General features: G+C 36.4%; 1 protein-coding gene across 1 annotated transcript in view; it reads left to right on the forward strand.

The window, feature by feature from the left end:
* Nucleotides 1-18,170, forward strand: part of ITGA1 (integrin subunit alpha 1) — a 225,181-nt gene that overhangs the window by 193,189 nt on the left and 13,822 nt on the right. Inside the window, exons 21-31 of the mRNA XM_070476666.1 lie at nucleotides 1,105-1,241; nucleotides 3,187-3,297; nucleotides 5,354-5,563; nucleotides 7,470-7,550; nucleotides 7,987-8,063; nucleotides 11,057-11,146; nucleotides 12,868-12,970; nucleotides 14,584-14,697; nucleotides 14,861-14,965; nucleotides 15,128-15,232; nucleotides 16,656-16,748. Coding sequence (XP_070332767.1) covers nucleotides 1,105-1,241; nucleotides 3,187-3,297; nucleotides 5,354-5,563; nucleotides 7,470-7,550; nucleotides 7,987-8,063; nucleotides 11,057-11,146; nucleotides 12,868-12,970; nucleotides 14,584-14,697; nucleotides 14,861-14,965; nucleotides 15,128-15,232; nucleotides 16,656-16,748 — 1,226 coding nt within the window. The remainder of the gene's footprint in view (nucleotides 1-1,104; nucleotides 1,242-3,186; nucleotides 3,298-5,353; nucleotides 5,564-7,469; nucleotides 7,551-7,986; nucleotides 8,064-11,056; nucleotides 11,147-12,867; nucleotides 12,971-14,583; nucleotides 14,698-14,860; nucleotides 14,966-15,127; nucleotides 15,233-16,655; nucleotides 16,749-18,170) is intronic.

Genomic DNA, 18,170 nt, shown 5'->3' on the forward strand with positions numbered 1-18,170 from the left:
CTCCTCTGGCTCTCCTATTTACTCTGAACAATCAAGTGCTAGAGAAAGAGAGACACCAATTCTAAGGCAGAGTTGAAGACTGGGCTCTCTCCAGTAAGACTGATATTACAAAGGACCTGAATGCCCCCATCTTCCTGAGATCTCTGCTCCAATCAGAAGGTGACCCTTGTTTGTTAGGGTCAAACAGATCCCATGTGTGTTCTCAGGCACATTACATCAGCCTGTGTATCCCTTTTTTGCCTATATTCTACAATTCCTAAAGCAGTTTTTAATGATATTGAAACATGTTGGAGCCAAAACTGTGAAGATCATAGGCTGCCCAAGTGTAGTTTAGTCTGCTAACCAAATATAAGTAGAATGAGAAAAATGATTAATCCTTAAAATCTACTTTTCTTAGTTTACACTACATGTGCCTATTTATGATCTGCAGTAAACCTCTGACTGGAAGATAAATGAGGTATAGGAATGAAAATAATGACTTACATTATCATATGCAACATTATTTGTCTTACTTTTATATAGTAATTAAGCAAGGAAATAAGAAAGATTGTTGCCTTCATATAAGGTATAAGGCCTAACTTGTTTTCCTTATTGAGGTATGCCTATTTTATTAAACTTTTATTTATTTAGCTTATTTTATTATATCCTTTGAATAGTCAAAAATGACATCTTTTTTAATATAAGTTAAAAATATCATTAATGTATATTTTTGCTTCTGTTGAAATACAACATAGTCAATATTCTAAACAGGGGTCTAACATTTCTAAATTAAAAAAAAAAAAAGCTAAGTGAAAACCCAGTAAACTTACCCCTGTGGTCAAGAAATTAGGTGGTATGTAGGTAGGTGTGTGTACACATACATATACATTTTTCAATAAGTGTAATTAAACATTAAAAGCCTTGCAAACTTGGAGAGTTCTTTAGAGTTCCTCAAGATTATCTTCATGACTGCAAATACCATTGTACTACAGTAGTGTGAATATGCTGAATAACTTGTATTGACTGGTTGCTCTGGAGATTTTTCTATAATATTAATGAGCTGGGTCACATGATAATAACTCCAAATGAACATGCCTGCCAATTATTCTTTGTTTATTTTTATAGATATGCAGTACCGTGTCACATTAGATTCTCTAAGACAGATATCACGGAGTTTTTTCTCTGGAACTCAAGAGAGGAAGATTCAAAGAAACATCACAGTTCGAGAGTCAGAATGCACTAAGCATTCCTTCTACATGTTGGCAAGTAAATCATATATAATAGCTGACTTATTCTGGATCAAAATAAAATAGAGATGCCTTATTTCAAGTCAGTCAGTTTTACGTTTACTTCAAAGTACAAATCACAAATTAAACTTTGTTCACTTTTCTTAGAAAATCACAGATCTGATTTTCTAATTTCCAAATATATTTCATAAAGCTATCTTTCATATTCCTTCTGTATGTTATCAGACATCCATATATTATAGAACAGTAAAAGGCATGGTGCACCAGTTGATAGAAATCTTGTATTTCATTCATTTATTCATTTCATTCATTCATTCTTTCAACTTGAAAGCATCATTGAACTTTTGTAGGATTTGTCTGTCAATTGTGGCTAAGTGGTTAAATGCCCTGAGGGGGAACTGTTGGGCCTTATGCTTCCTGGGGTCTGTTTTTGTCCATTGAACTATATGTTTCACTCTTTGACTTTAGACTAAAGGAAAGATATCTGGCATTTTCCGTCATCTGTAAGCTTTATGCTACCTGTTTCTATTTTAGTGGATGAAGGAGCCTTGGAAAGCAAATTATTAACCTCTAGAGATGGCTGCTAAGCCAGTTTGAACCATTTGAAATGTATTTTATTGCATCACTGGGTACGCGGAGCAAGAGTCTCTTAAAATGTATGTGACACTAAAGAAAAAGGAAAGCAGAACAGATGTACTGAGAAAACCCTGATTTCAGTAATGAAGACTGAAACTTAGAGACTTGAACATGATCTTGGAAATTTAAATGAAATAAGCCTATTTGCCCCCACTTCTGACGTATTTCATTATTCCTGATGTATTCATGTTTCATATTTTGAAAATATTGTAGTCAGGGGCAGGAAAGTGACAGAAGACATGCAAGCTGGTGTGCCATGTTTATTCTTCCTCAGTAATTTTCAAGTTAATATTCCTCATGACATATATCAAGATAAGCATTTTTGGTCAATATTGAATTCAATCTATGGTGAGAAAAATAAAAATGGAGCTAATTTCCTATTTACTTCATCAGAATTGAAACTTTAGGAGTTAGAACTTGGATAAAATTTGAAAAGGTGTGAAACCAAATTTGGCAGTGTCTCCAACCTGCTCACTGTTGTATATATTTCTCCAAAAATTTAGCATCTAGCTATATCTAGGCACTGGTATTGAAAGGAATGAACTAGTTTCAAAATTTCCAAAATACTTCTGGATTTTGATGGATACTTTAACGTTTGTCATGGAGTCAGCCAGGAGGGAATTTGTAGCCCAGCTTCCCTACATTCTGAGTAGTTTTGACAAAGTGGTTTAGTCTCTTAGGAGGCTCAGTTTTATTTATCTGTAAAATAAAGACTGTAATTATTTTGTGTCTTGTAAGATTGTTGAAATAATTCTCAATAATGTGTATAAAACTCATAATCCTGGCCATTCCATAAATGATGGCTGTCACTGATGGTAATAAAAGCAATATTGATCACATCCATATTATTTTCATATCCTTTTACATTATAAAATTCTTACAACTCAAGGCATATATCATATTAAAGAAATGCAACTCAGTTTAAAGAAGGGTTGCTCTCTTGAAGTTGAGAGATGTTCCTAGGAGTATTACATAGTGTTTTTTAGCTCAAAGTCTCAAGAGAAACGATATTGTTATGCAAGTAGCTTGGAGCTGTACATTCTGACATGGCCAAGTACAACCTATCCATCATTCCAGCAGGCCCATCTGAGAATCTGGATGTGAGTCAGCTGGTCGTAGTCAGAAGCCTCTGTGTTCCAGAAGTGTCCCTTGTCAAGACAGAAGGGCAGTTTCTCTCTAGTGAAGCAAAAGCCTGATCAGGTCATATGTCAGATCAGGAGCACAAGAAGGTCCAATAAGCCTGATCCATGGGGGAGAAGAAGAAAGCCATCACAGGGCCCAAGAAGTATGATGCCAATGACATATTCTGTGTTTTGACCTCTAGGACAAGCATGACTTTCGGGACTCTGTGAGAATAACTTTGGATTTTAATCTTACCGATCCAGAAAATGGGCCTGTTCTTGATGATTCTCTACCAAATTCAGTACATGAATATGTAAGTCAGATTTTTAAAGTTTAGAATGCCTATTTGTGAATATATTAGGAAAAAAACCTGAAACATATAAACAGATGCACACACTTAAGCCTAAAGCAATTATATTAATTTTTTTTTAAAGGCATTAGATTTTTCTAGACTTTTCTCAATTCTTCTTACTTCCTTTTGCTGGAGTTTAAGGGAACTTACAAATGACACCTATTTTTATCTTTTCTGAATTTAGGAACAATTGAAAGAAAGACATGGGTTGGCCAACTGGAACTCCCCTTTATTACCAATGAACACTGGGTTCCAGGGCATGGTTTGAGTATAATGGGGGTCCTCCTACAGAGCCAGGCTTAGGCCACAGGTAACTAAATAGGTCATTAGCAGTACTTACTAATCTCAGGCCTTCCGGAGGATCCACTTTGTAAAACTTGCAGAATGAAAATGTGATGTATGCTTCCTGCTGGGCTCGCCACTACCCCAACAGCGAAAGACAGAGGAAGAGACTAAACAGTGCTCATCTAGTTTATGCTTCCAAGTTCAGACTACTGTCTGATCGCTGCAAAAGAGTGAGACTGTGAGTGGCACTGATGGAGTTTGTTAGTCATTCAGGCATATCTGATTCTTCGTGACCCCATGGACCACCAGGGCTCCTCTGCCCATGCGGTTTTCCAGACAAGAATACTCGAGTGGGTTGCCATTAGTGGGGCTGAGATGGGAAATTCGTTTTCCCATGCATCTATCTTCTGCTTCCCCTGCCTTCTTTACAAATATATTTACTGAGTGTCTTTCATGTTTCAGGCATCAGAACTTGCAGTTCTAACCTAGGAAACAAGTATTAGGTAGTCATTCCAGGACATGCCCTGGAGGAGAACTTCAGAGCTCAAAGGGAATTTCTGCTACACTGAAGTATCAAGGATTAGAAAGTGAAAAGTGAAAGTCGCTCAGTTGTGTCCTACTCTTTGTGACCCCATGGACTATATAGTCCATGGAATTCCCAGGCCAGAATACTGGAGTGGGTAGCCATTCCCTTCTCCAGGGGATCTTCCCAACCCTCCCTGGAACTTAGGCCACTGCAGTTGAGACCTGAAGCACAGGAAGATTTTTCCATCTTATTAGAGGAGTGGAGAGGGCAGTGTTCCAGGAAGAGGGATACATGCCAAGGTTCAGAGACATAAAGGAAACTCAGTAAGCTTACTAGTGCTGCTGAAGCTGAAGAGCAAGGGCAGAAGGTGATGTGAGATGAGACAGGACGCATAGGCAGGAGCCAGATCACCAGGACTTTGTGACACTGCACAGACTTTAATTGTTCCTGAAGAGCCGAGGACTGCTCTTGATGGCTTTAGTTGGTTTGGTGATAGCACTGGATTTTGGGGGGCTCTTTGAAGAATTACTTCAGCTGCAAGGTGGAAAATGTTTGGAGGGAATCAAGAGTGGGTATGGAAGACCAGTCAGGGAGTTGTTGCTTTAGTTCAGGGGAGCAAGTAAGAAGAGCTGGCTAGAGATAGACGTGGAAATGCAGAGGCAAGGAGGTGTGAAAGATATTTAGAACAAAGAAGAGTGGATGGTTCTTGGTGATGGGTTGGATAAGGCGGAGGGGCTGAATGAAGAAGCGGAGTCAAGGAAAGCGCCCAGTTAGGTGGCCTGATCTTTTTCTACCCGCTTGACTGAAGCTATTATGATCTTAAGTATTTGATCCTTTTAAACAGAAAATCTCATGATCAGAGTTGAGTGTTACAGTGTTCTCTCATAACTTTGGATCCTGAAGTACTTGACTTATTTCTTTGAAACTGTTCAGTTCTGGCGGATGAAAGCCAGTGAAAAACATCTGCGAAAACTGTACATTCCTTAAAAGACTGGAAAAATTTATAGCCAAAAGTAAAAATTATTATTTTCCCCTATAAATTATAGGAACAACTATAAAAATTCCTTATGATTTCTGCAGTGAAATCTGTTCTCTTTATGACCTGCTTATTTTGGAAATATGTCATTTCTTTTATGCAAGTTCATAGGTAATTTTCAATAATGCCTAGCTAAATTTTGAAAAATTGCTTTTCTGTGACTATTTCAGATTCCCTTTGCCAAAGATTGTGGAAACAAGGAAAAATGTGTCTCAGACCTTGCCTTGGATGTATCCACCACAGAAAAGGGTCTGCTTATTGTCAAGTCCCACAATGATAAGTTCAATGTTAGCCTCACGGTCAAAAATAAAAAGGACAGTGCCTATAACACCAGAACCATAGTGAATTATTCTCCAAATCTAATTTTTTCAGGAATTGAGGTAAACCTTTACTTTTATGTTTATTTATTCTTGTAATAATCATGCATTGAACCTACTTTTCATACTACTGGGGTAACTTTTATTACATTGATTTTAGAAGGCTAGAAAGCATTTTGTCCAGAACTAGCACTTACTAATGATGAAAGGACCAAACTTTTTTTTAAAAAAATGTTTTTGTTTTGATGTATTTCTTTAGAGGTTGTATGACTCTTCTTGGATTCAGTATCCAGAGAGGATAGCTGATGTACAAAAACTGTAGGCTTCACAGAAGCCTTACATCACTGAAATTGAGACTCAGCCAAGAAAAAATAAAGTCAAAGAGGTTAACAGAAGGGCAGAGAAGGAGCAGTACATTTGCTGAACAATAACAAAACATTTCTGTGCATAAAAATCAAGATACCATTCCCCATTTTCTATGCACAATCCTTACATTGACAAGGGAGTTATATTAAATGACTATGTCTCATTGTCATGACAGAAAGGTTTTTTTTATTATTATTATTTTGGCAATAACATACAGCTGCATAGATGCTCTATCAGGATTAATTAATACTTCCAAATTTGAACTTTGCTTTTAATTATGATCTCTGAATTAACTCCCCTGAATTAAAATTCTGTGTATATTTATATGAGTTAGTACTATATATGATTCACATTAAAACCAAGTATGCTTAATACATATAATATTAAAACTTTAATTGTCCAGGTTCTGTAAATTCAGATTTTCACTGATGTGTGTGTGTGTATGTGTGTGTGTGTTAGTTGCTCAGTCGTGTCCGACTCTGCGACCCCATGGACTCCAGGCTCCTCTGTCCAAGGGATTCTCCAGCCAAGAGTGCTGGAGTGGGGTGCCATTTCCTTCTCCAATTTATTAGGACATCACTCAGGAACATGATACTCAGATAGACTTAAAAAATATCCTATATTACTGCCACATAGTTTAGATTCAGTAAAGAATGTTAAATAAAAACCTCAATGAGCAAAGCAATGCCAGGAAAATAGTACCCCTGAATTTTTCTGAGAAAAGAGGTCTGTATTGAAAGTCACTCTCTGTATCTTCTCCAACTGACTTCATGGCCTTGGCAGAGAAACAGAGATATCAACGAGGCCTCTCTCTAAATACTTCTATTTACAATAACAATCCTAATAATGATAGTTTTTTCTTGAGTCGTATTATGTGTCAGACACTGTTCTACAAGCTTTATTTATTTAATTCTCATTAATTCCTTTGCAAGTTGGGTGTTACTGTACTACAGAGATTCTAAGATAAACCCTTTTTTTACACTTAAATGTTTCTGTAATTGCATTTTACAATATATATGCTTATTTTACGGGAGGCATTATTGTTTCCTTTTTGTTGTATGTAAAATACTAGTGAGTCTAACATTCAAAGGCATTTTCAACTTGATGAGATAGAGTTTGACTAACCCTGGTAAATGGAAACTCAAACCCAGAGAAGAGAGGAGTCCTGATGAAGATAAAGCTAACAGTGTGGGCCTCAGAGTTTAAATCCTGGTGGTCCCAGGTCAGAGCCCAAGCTCTTACTCACTTCTTCAGTGACGACCATTCACTGTGGACTTCCACGTGGTCATCCTGTAGGTGTGGATGGTTTCCTACAACCACCTACTCACCCCGAGGCAGATGGCGTTAGTCCTCCCGGTTTTCAGTGGAAGACCCTGTCCTTACTGTGGTGTAAGCACCTCACATTTCCTTGAGCTGTGGGACAGGTGATCTTAGAATGCTGAGACTTTCCCAAAAACTATACTGCGAAATCTTAGCAAGGCAGCCGCTAAGGCACAGCTGGGAAAATCTAAGCTCAGGTATTGCAATCAATTCAAGTATTTCAGTCAAGTTCAAGTATTTCACCTGCATATCTGATCTAATTCTGTTTACTTTCTCTTCCTAGGCTATCCAAAAAGACAGTTGTGAATCCAATCATAATATCACATGTAAAGTTGGCTATCCTTTCCTAAGAAAAGGAGAAATGGTAAGCAAATTATAGAAAATACATGTGGCAATTGGATACGAAAAATAATATGCTCAAAGCCAAATATATAAATGTTTCTAATGGATGTGTTTAGATGGCTGCTGGTACTTGAAGTTTCTGTTTTAAAGAGACTTTAATAGTGACCATTTCATAATTATAATGTTTATGATTGTGATCTGGTAGACAGTGGTAATATGAAAAAATAACAATGGGTGGGATATAATAATGTGATAGTGTTGGATCTATATGTAACATTTTCTGGTGTGTTAAGATGTTTTCACATATATCTTCTCCTTTGCTCATGAAATTTGCATTATTAATTAATAAACTTAGGCAATTTTATTTTAAAAAGAAAAATATTTATATGATTTAATACTTTAATTAATGCAAAAATTCTACTTCCTTATCTGTTACTAAAGATATTTTTATTTTATAGGTAACATTCAAAATATTATTTCAGTTTAACACATCTTATCTCATGGAAAATGTGATCATTCATTTAAGTGCAACAAGGTTGGTCCCTGTATGTACATGAGTGTATGTGGATGCCTGCATATAATTTCTTTCATATATTTAAAATGTTCTATAGACTGACTGGAACTTCTTACAGCTTTTATGTAATCAGTGGAAGTAGAAGGCAGTGAACCCCTTTGCTTCACAAAATCATCCTTATGAATAATTAGCAAAATAGAGAAATTTTCATTTAATAGAAATAATAAACCTAATTGGGTTAAAGCACTGGTCTGTGAGCCATAAAACATGTTGTAATCACATATCACTTATATCTGCCAAATTGCATTTAAATCCATTAAAAATTTTATAGGCTTTGCTAATTTAAAAACTTTTACAGACTGCCCATCAAAGTCAACTGAATCATTAAAGAGACTTAAAATTTTATGATACCCTTTTGTAGTTTAATAAATTTTATTCAAGTCAGTCAAAGCTTCTGAAAGATGGTATAGACAATACACAAACTAAAAATAGCAAAAGTCTGATAAGGAAATTGAAATAGTACTTACCTTTTTTCTAAGAGTAACTATACACTGGACCATAAGCAACTTGAGGTAAACTTTTATCATTTGTTGTTTTATTCCCAGTTTAAAAAAATCTAATAATTGAATAATTACTAAATAAATATAAAGTTAATGAGTGAGAAAATTAACTGGTGGATGAGTTAATTCTGTATACTCAATTCAGTTCAATTTAGCAAATACTTATTTGAGCTCTACTATGGACAAAATAGCCCTTCCCTGGTAGGTCAGCTGGTAAAGAATTCGCCTGAAATGCAGCAGACCGCAGTTGGATTCCTGGGTCAGGAAGATCCCCTGAAAGAGGGATAGACGATTTATTCCAATATTCTTGGGCTTCCCTAGTGGTTCAGATGGTAAAGAATCTGCCTACAATGTTGGAGACCTGGGTTCAATCCCTAGGTTGGGAAGATACCCTGGAGGAGGGCATGACAACCCACTCCAGTATTCTTGTCCATGAGAGAATCCCATGGACAGAGGAGCCTGGTGGGCTACAATCCATGGGGTCACAAACAGTCAGACAGGAAACAGTTGGACAGGACTGAATGGCTAAACACAGCACACACAACACGTGGACAAGATACTGACTTTGTCACTTAAATAAGGGCATGAAGCTCCTCATGAAGTGAATATTACAGTAGGGGACTGAGACTAGTATTTAAATTAATTATCATACAGGATAGAACAAGGAAAATTTATTAAAGAAATAGAAGCCATGTGTGGAGACTTAATGGAGGGTGAAATTATATCTACTTGGCAATGAAAACCCAAGAAAGCTTCATCAAGAAGGTTATAATTAAGAAGGACCTTAAAGAATGGGTAGCAATTCAGAGAGGTTGGTGGGTAGTTAGATGGAATGTTTCAAGTAAAAATGTACAGCTTGAGCAAAAACGTGAAGGTAGACCACTAGATCTATTTGGGGGAATATTGGGCAATCAATTTTAGTGCAAATATAGGAGAATACATAAAGGAATGATGGAAGATAAACAGGGAATGTACATCTTACCATGGATGGTGAGTATTGAATTTCGAAATGAGGCATCTTTTCTTAGTTGAACAGGCCATGAAATGTTTTTGAGGGGTGAAGTCAAATGTACAGAGCTGTTTCTTTCAAAGATTAACTGGGCTGCAGTGTGGAATGGATTAGAGGCAGGGGCCATTTACAGCAAAAGCTCAGTCACACATATATCTATAACCCAAGACAGGGAGCTGCCTTCACTGCCCCGTCACTCATATCATGCTGCTAATATACTTGGGAATAAGCAGTTATTAAAGGGTACCCATTGCCCATTTTGTAAGACAAAATGCTAGGTGCTTGGTCACTTGGTAGAGGGGTATATATGATAATAATAATAAAAATTAATACTTACTGAGTATTCCCTATGTCCTTGGCACAATGTTAAGCATTTTACACTGTTGCTCACTTATTATTTACAAAGAATTTAGTCATAAAATTCCCATTTTATAGATGAAGAAACTGAGGCCTGAGGCACAGAGAGACTAAACAGCTGTCCCAAAGTAGGTCAATATCCAAGAATAATCTCAGGCCCTCTGGCCCCAGAGCCAGTGTTGGTACCTGTTATAGCACTTGTCCATGCTTTTTTACTTAATACAGGAGAGTATGAGATATGTGTATGTACATATAAATGTATAACTATCTAAGCATGCATTTAAATAATATATAATTGAAATGGTAACTAAAATCAGGGAGGAAAGTAGGTGTTCAACAAATAAGCACCACGTACAAGGCGTGTGCTGTGCTGTGCATAGTCACTCAGTCGTGTCTGACTCTTTGTGACCCCATGGACTGTAGCCTGCCAGGCTCCTCTGTCCAAGGGGATTCTCCAGGCCAGAATACTGGAGCGGGTTGCCATGCTCTTCTCCAGGGGATCTTCCCAACCCAGGGATCGAACCCAGGTCTTCCTCATGGCAAGAGGATTCTTTACTGTCGAACTACTAGGGAAGCCCAAGTACAAGGCCTAGAAAGACTGTCAAGTGAGAAGGCAAAGGTTTTAGATTTATCCTCAGCTGTGTACTCCTAAGCACATCTCTTCACAAGGGCCTCATCTGTGATAAATAAGAATCACCTGTGTGATTTATATAAAAAAACACAACTTCATGAATCCTACTTTGGGCCTACTAAATCCATTTTGTTCTGGGAGAAAAGTCCAGTAATCTGTGTATTTAACCTTTGACCCAAGAATACTTATTGTTCACATAGAAGTTTGCAAAACCTTGTCATTTTCAAAAATCAGTGTCATTTTCAACCCTCGCTGCACTTGAGAATCACCTTAGGGTCTTTTAACAATATCCATCTCTGATCTTCCTCTCCACACTGAATTTTCTTTTTAAATCAGTAAGTCTATTTTGTGTGTGTGTCTTTATTTAGTTACCAAAATAAACTTCTCATTCAAATGCTTAGAAAAGTCTCAAAATAGCCAACGGTTTAATTATTTGTCTGACTGCTATGTTTTCCAGTGACAGTGAAGAGCCGCCTGAAACCCTTTTTGATAATGAAGTGAACATTTCTATCCCTGTGAAGTATGAAGTTGGACTACAGTTTTCCAGGTAGGAGGACCCCACACTTCAGGTTGATGCCTTGCTGTAACCCAGTGGATCTCAGCTTGTGGTCCCTGAACATGGGTAGCAAATCACGTGGGAGCTTCTTAGGGAGGCAGATTCTCTGACCTCACCCCAGACGTACTGAATAAGAAATTCTGGGGAGGAGGCCCAGAAATCTGTGTTAAACCCTCTGGATGATTCTCGTGCACTCTAAAATTAGAGGTCACCAACATATTTCTTGGCAATTATTCTCATTGTGTGGTATCTGATTATTCTACCCATCCTGGAAATTCAAGATTAAATCATCATTTATTGACAAGAGGTATTTATTTTCTTCAGGGGCTTTCCTGGTGGTTCAGTGATAAAGAATCCATCTGTGATGCAGATGTGGGTTAAATCCCTGGGTCACAAAGATTCCCTGGAGGAGGAAATGGCAACCCATTCCAGTACTCTTTCCTGGGAAATCCCATGGACAGAAGAGCTTGGTGGGCTGTCGTCCATGGGGTTGCAAATGAGTCAGACACAACTTAGCAACTTCTTGTTCTTGTTCAGTTGCTCAGTCACATCCGACTCTTTGCAACACCTTGGACTGTAGCACAGCAGGTTTCTCTGTCCTTCACCATCTCCCAGGGTTTACTCAGACTCATGTCCACTGAGTCAGTGATGCCATCCCACCATCTCATCCTCTGTCATCCCCTTCTCCTGCCTTCAATCTTTCCCACCATCAGGATCCTTTCCAATGAGTCAGCTCTTTGCATCAGGTGGCCAAACTTAAAGACTAAACAGCAACAAAATTTATTTCCTCCATTATTCGTAAACCATCCTTTTTCGTAAGAATTTCTAAGCTATCCAAACACCAATTATGTTAGTAAACTTGCATGAGCAGGACTCCAGGCTTTTGCTAAATAAATATGAGCCATGTACAAAAAGTACAAAACTCTGTGTCATTTATTCTGACTCTTGTCATGTTATTAATTTATCTTCTATGGCACTTTTGTTTTAGTAATAACAGACCACAAAAATAAAAGGACTGTAGGATATACATGTAGATTTTGCATATATATCTTAACCTTTAATTCTATTCACTGTTTTCTATTTTTTTACTTTCATTTCTCTGGTACACTAACTTATCCCAAGAATTTTTCACTTTTTTAAAACCAAATTTTGGCAAACATGTATTTTTGGTCTTCTCTAAACTGAAGTATTGCTTTTAAATATGTTTATGTTACATGTCCTTCTACCAAGTTCATCCAAAGAACATGGAGTTTTATGAAAAAGCTTGAAAGTTTTATGAAACTTTTATGAAAAAGATTTTAACAGTAAATACATGACTTTAAATTGTGAAAAGCTAACAAATTGTTAAAATCTATTTAAATTCAGCACTATTAAAAATACCAAGTTTTAGCCTGATTACTCACTAAATGTAGATGATATTAATAAATTCATGAAAACATTTCATGTTTTATCAATCAAACTTTTAATTTAAAAATTATACATATTTTAGTATTTTAAGCATTGGTAACTATTGAATTAAATTGTAACCTTTCTCACCCTCCTCAAAGATTTAACTTTAGATTTCAGGGTAAAAGAATTTGCGTTTGATTTGAAATCTCTTGAAGTACTTATTGCGGGGTTCCCACAAGAAAGAAATAGAAAGAAATAGTGAGGTCAAGTGAAAGTTTCACTTTGTTTTGTTTTACTTTTTTCTTCCAATTAATTCTTTTAAGCTCTGCAAGTGAATACCATATTTCAATTGCGGCCAATGAGACTGTCCCTGAAGTTATTAATTCTACTGAGGACCTTGGAAATGAAATTGATATCTTCTACTTGGTAAGAAATTACCTCTAAATTAGTGTTGTGAAATAGGTGTTTGTAGGTTTAGAAGTTAAAGTATTAATAGACACATACGAATATCTTGGTTCAATCTATTCCAGCATATTTTTCTTTATAATTTCTTTAAATTACATGTATATAATTTATTTAAATTAAAATAAATTTATAATTTAAAATAGTTTTAATCTTTTATTTAGGGGTTCCCTGGTGGTTCAGATGGTAAAGAATCTGCCTGCAATGCAGGAGACCTGGCTTCGATCCACGGGTAGGGAAGATCCCCCGGAGATGGGAATGGCTACCCACTCCAGTACTCTTGCCTGGAGAAGCCCATGGACGGGGGAGCCTGGTGGGCTGCCATCCACGGGATCTTATTTGTGTCTGGGCTGGGTCTTGGTGGCTGCACCGGCTTTCCTCTAGTTGCGGAGAGTGGGGGCTACCCTCCAGTTCTTCTCATTGCCCTGGGTTCGCTCTTGCTGCGGCGCGCGTAGGCTCAGTAGCTGGATTCGCGGGCTCTAGAGCACCGCCTCTATCGTTGTGGCACCCAGGCTTAGCTGCTCCACGCGTGTGGGATCTTCCCAGACCAGCGATCAAACCTGTATCTCCTGCAGTGGCAGGCAGATTCTTTACCAGTGAGTCACCAGGGAAGCCTTAAAATAATTTTATCTAAATTGATGATAATTATACTTTCAAGCAACTTAAAAGACCCAGAGCTCTAATTTCCTCGAAATTAGAGTGACTTCCTAGAGAGAATAAGGAACCAAATAGACTCTACCTATAACCACATAGACTTTGCATTTTTTGTATAACAGATAAACACTTTTAAAAAAATAACATGACTATTTCAAAAATTGTCTTGGTAATAATTTCCTTTACTCAACAAATAAATTGGTTAACTCATTCTGCTCCTTGCTACATTTCATACATGTTATATATACCACAACTTACGGTGTTCCTACTAATGCCTCCATAAATAATGTTTTATATTACAACCTTTATTTTTATTTTTGAACCCTTCATAACAAACTTTTCCTAACCATTATAGTAAGTAATTATGGAGTTGAGCCAGGCTGTCATTTTAGGTCATGCCTACTTACAGATACAGACTCAAGTTTTTGTTACTCAAGTAAAAAGCATCCAATTCAAATGATGGGTTTAAATCTGTATTCAGAAGAATGAAATCACACAGCATTGTTAGAAGATGGTCTCAGTGTCTCTGGGAATTGGCAATGAAGAAAAAGGAATTCCTCTTACAAAGTGGAAATAAATGTAGACTATCAAGAATATTTCATTGTTTTTATTTGTGCCCTTTGCTGAAATGCCTCAGATACTCTACTTCTGGAGTAAATTTTTGAAATATAGGCTACCAGTTTTTTCTAGGCCCATTTACTTTTCCTAGATTAGAGAATTCCACAAACAAGGAAGAAAGGGAAGAAGGAAGGAAGCAGGAAAGGCCAATTCTCTGTACAGTACGATAAAATCCTCTACATTCATTTTGGGATTCAAAATATTAACACAACTTAATTAATCAATTGAGAAGCAAAATCCTATGTAAGAAAACTTGCTGTTGAAAGAAGAAAAGGTTATGTTTCTTTTTCCCTTTTTCCCTGTAGATTAGAAAAAGTGGGCATTTTCCAATGCCAGAACTTAAACTGTCAATTTCATTTCCCAATGTGACATCGGATGGTTTTCCTGTACTATACCCAAGTGGATGGTCATCTTCCGAGGTAAGTCATGTGTGCCTCAGAGTTACACTTCTTCCATATTGCACACTTACCAGGAGGGATCATTCATGGTTGGCAATATCCATCATTCACAGATTCTTCACATTATTGTACCATTTTTCCCTCTGATATCTCATCTGATAAAAGACATGTTTTTAATTCTTAGAATGTCAACTGCATACCCAGTAACCTTCAGGATCCTTTTGGTATCCACACTGGGAAGAAAATGGTGATATCCAAATCTGAAGATATCAAACGAGGCACCATTCTGGTAAATTCAAATTAGCAAGACAAGTGCTTATTTTACCTCATGCTTTCCAAGTGAATAAATTCAATATCAACCTAAAAATAACTATGATGTAGAATATTTTTAATATGCTATCTTTTATCAAATGGCATGAATACTAATCTATACCTCTGGGCATTTAAACAGGATTGCAGTGCATGTAAATTTGCCACCATCACATGTAATCTGATTCCGTCTGACACGAGCCAAGTGAATGTTTCACTTATCTTATGGAAACCAACTTTTATAAAAGTAAGTGATTGTGTAGTTCTCTGCAATAATTGAATAATATAAACAAATATTCATCACTTAATAAAACAAAGCAGAGTGCTTCTTTAGAAAGAACCTAAGACTGAAAGCCTATACAAATGTGATCCAAGCCTCAGCTCCACTAAATCAACTATTTGGATGTCATTCTCCTTGTCTCTTGGGCTTCCCTTGTGTCTCAGCTGGTAAAGAATCTGCCTGCAGTGCGGGAGACCTGGGTTCAATCCCTGGGTTGGGAAGATTCCCTAGAGAAGGGAAAGGCTACCCACTCCAGTATTCTGGCCTGGAGAATTCCATGGACACTATAGTCCATGGGGTTGCAAATAAGTCAGACATGACTGAGCGACTTTCACTCACTCACTTCCTTGTCTGTTAGTAACTAAGTTATTTCCAAGGTCCCCTTTCATATATATGCTTTTTTTAAGTTTCTCTTATTCTTTCCTTTGCACTTTCCTTAATACCTTAGAACTCAGTTAAGACACAAAGAATCGGGGAAGGTGAGGGTGGGATGATTTGAGAGAATAGCATTGAAACATGTATATTACCATATGTGAAATAAATCACCAGTCCAGGTTTGATGCATGAAATGGGGCACTCAAAGTCGGTGCAATGGGACAGCCCAGAGGGATGGGATGGGAGGGAGGTGGGAGGGGGGTTCAGGATGGGGACACATGTACACCCATGGCTGATTCATGTCAATGTATGGCAAAAACCAGCACAATATTGTAAAGTAATTAGCCTCCAATTAAAACAAATAAATTAATTTTTTAAAAAAGAAAGAGTCATAGAGAGACAATCCTTGACAGCATTAACAAAGATTAGAGCTAATGTATATTATAAATTTATTGCATTACTCTGTCTATCTATTTTTGTGGACATTTTGACACCTAATAAAGTCAAATCCATCTGACAATTGGCTACTTTAAAACTTAATCCATTGTATTCTATATTATTTGTTTCCCTATTAGAAATATTTTGTTAATTATATGAAATTTCTATTTTTAGGTTTGATCATATTAAGTTGCTATATTTAATAAATCATCAATTCTTGAATATTGGTAATTTCAATTTAATTCTAAACACATAAACCTCATTACCAGAGAGTAGCTATGCTATACCTAATTACATGAAAGGAGGGCAGGATTTGGAGTTCATTTTGCAAAGGAAAAATTTTAATAGAAACTGTGTTATTCAGAAAAGTTCTTCATTCTATAATAAGGATCTAAGTGAGAATCTGAGTGCAGAGAGGAAAGGTGGATACACAGTCATCATTTCCTACCACAAATGCCATCTGGATGTTAAATGTTTCAATCTCAGAAAATTTTTAGTTTGAAAAACTGCTCTAAAACATGGCTAGCTCTCATTGTGACTAGCTCCATATGCTGAAAATAAATTGTTTGCTTTTCAGGCACATTTTTCCAGCTTAAATCTTACTGTAAGGGCAGAACTTCAGAGTGAAAATGCATCACTAGTTTTAAGTGCTGGCAATCAAAAAAGAGAGGTAAGTGCGACTCCAAGTTTTGAAAACATTATACATTTCACTCCATTTGTGACATAACGTTTTATATTTGCTTATAGTCCCTAAAGCAGTGACTAGCACTGCTCTCAATAAGTGACAGACACTTTCTGCTTCAAATTACACTTGATTAGCTTCAAGTGTGATTTCAGTTTCCTTTTTTGTGAGAAACTGGGAAAAACCATGATATTTACAATTAACATGCCATGTTTGACTTTATTACTTATAACCATCACAGTAAATTGATGTTTTTATTCTTACCTTGATAACATATGATGCATTTGTAATTTTCATCCTTAAAAACTACCATTACAAAATGCAGTTGACATTGAAGAACAGATTTGAAAAACAATTTATTTCCAGAAAGTGTCTTTACACGGTATAGGAATACTTGTAAATTTATTTTAAAATTTTTTCATTTAGCCATTGGGAAATATGAAACAAAAATGAAGTAATATTCCCTGACACAAATTCATGCTGGAGTTCTTCTTAAAAATATAATGGTTTGCTTTTTTCTCTTTTGTCCTATTGTAAAATAAGGTCAAAACACCTGTTATACATGTGGGCAGTTGAGCATAATTTCCCCATTTATCATGAGAGCTTAAATATTTCATATGGACATCATGAGTCATAAAATTATACTTGAAACTACCAAACGTTGAGAAGTTTTCATTTTTCATTTCAAATTAGAGTGTGTTAGTCACTCAGTCATGTTTCTGACACCATGGACTGTAGCCCACCAGGCTCCTCTGTCCATGGAATTCTCCAGGCAAGAGTACTGAAGTGGGTTGCCATTTCCTTCTCCATCAAATTAGTATCTATTTAAAATAATTACAATGTCAGTGACTTCTGATAAGTATGTACCTTTAAAGAATATATGTATCGAATATCTGGATATAATGTTTTCTTACTTTATAAACAGCACTTAGCTTGATACATGAAAAGTTGTTCCACATGTAGAGAAACTAAAATTTTACCAGTAAGGACCAAAAAAAAAAAAAAGTATACATTATATTGGAAAGGGTTTGGAAAAGAGTATATTTGATTACTAAATATATTTTGTTTAAATTTTATAATTAGCTTTATTTTCCCTATTTTAACATTTTCTTTAACATCCCTATTTTCCCTATATTTAGCATTTTTAAATATGTTATTTAAATTTTCCCACAGAGCTGTTTTTTCTACATTTTATTCTAAAGAAAAATTATACTTAAGCTGTTAAAATTACTAAAAATTATCATTTCATAGTTGTATGATCTTGGGAAAATCACTGATCGCATCCAGATTTCCGTTTCTCTACCTCTAAGTTCAGGGAATTATTTTAGATGTGCTTAAAGTCTGTCTTCAAAGGTCTGATTCCACGTATGTCTATATTCTTGCCAGCTCTGTCTTCCAGATGCATGAGCA

The sequence above is a fragment of the Odocoileus virginianus genome, chromosome 14 (genome assembly GCF_023699985.2).
Source record: "Odocoileus virginianus isolate 20LAN1187 ecotype Illinois chromosome 14, Ovbor_1.2, whole genome shotgun sequence".
Taxonomy (NCBI): domain Eukaryota; kingdom Metazoa; phylum Chordata; class Mammalia; order Artiodactyla; family Cervidae; genus Odocoileus; species Odocoileus virginianus.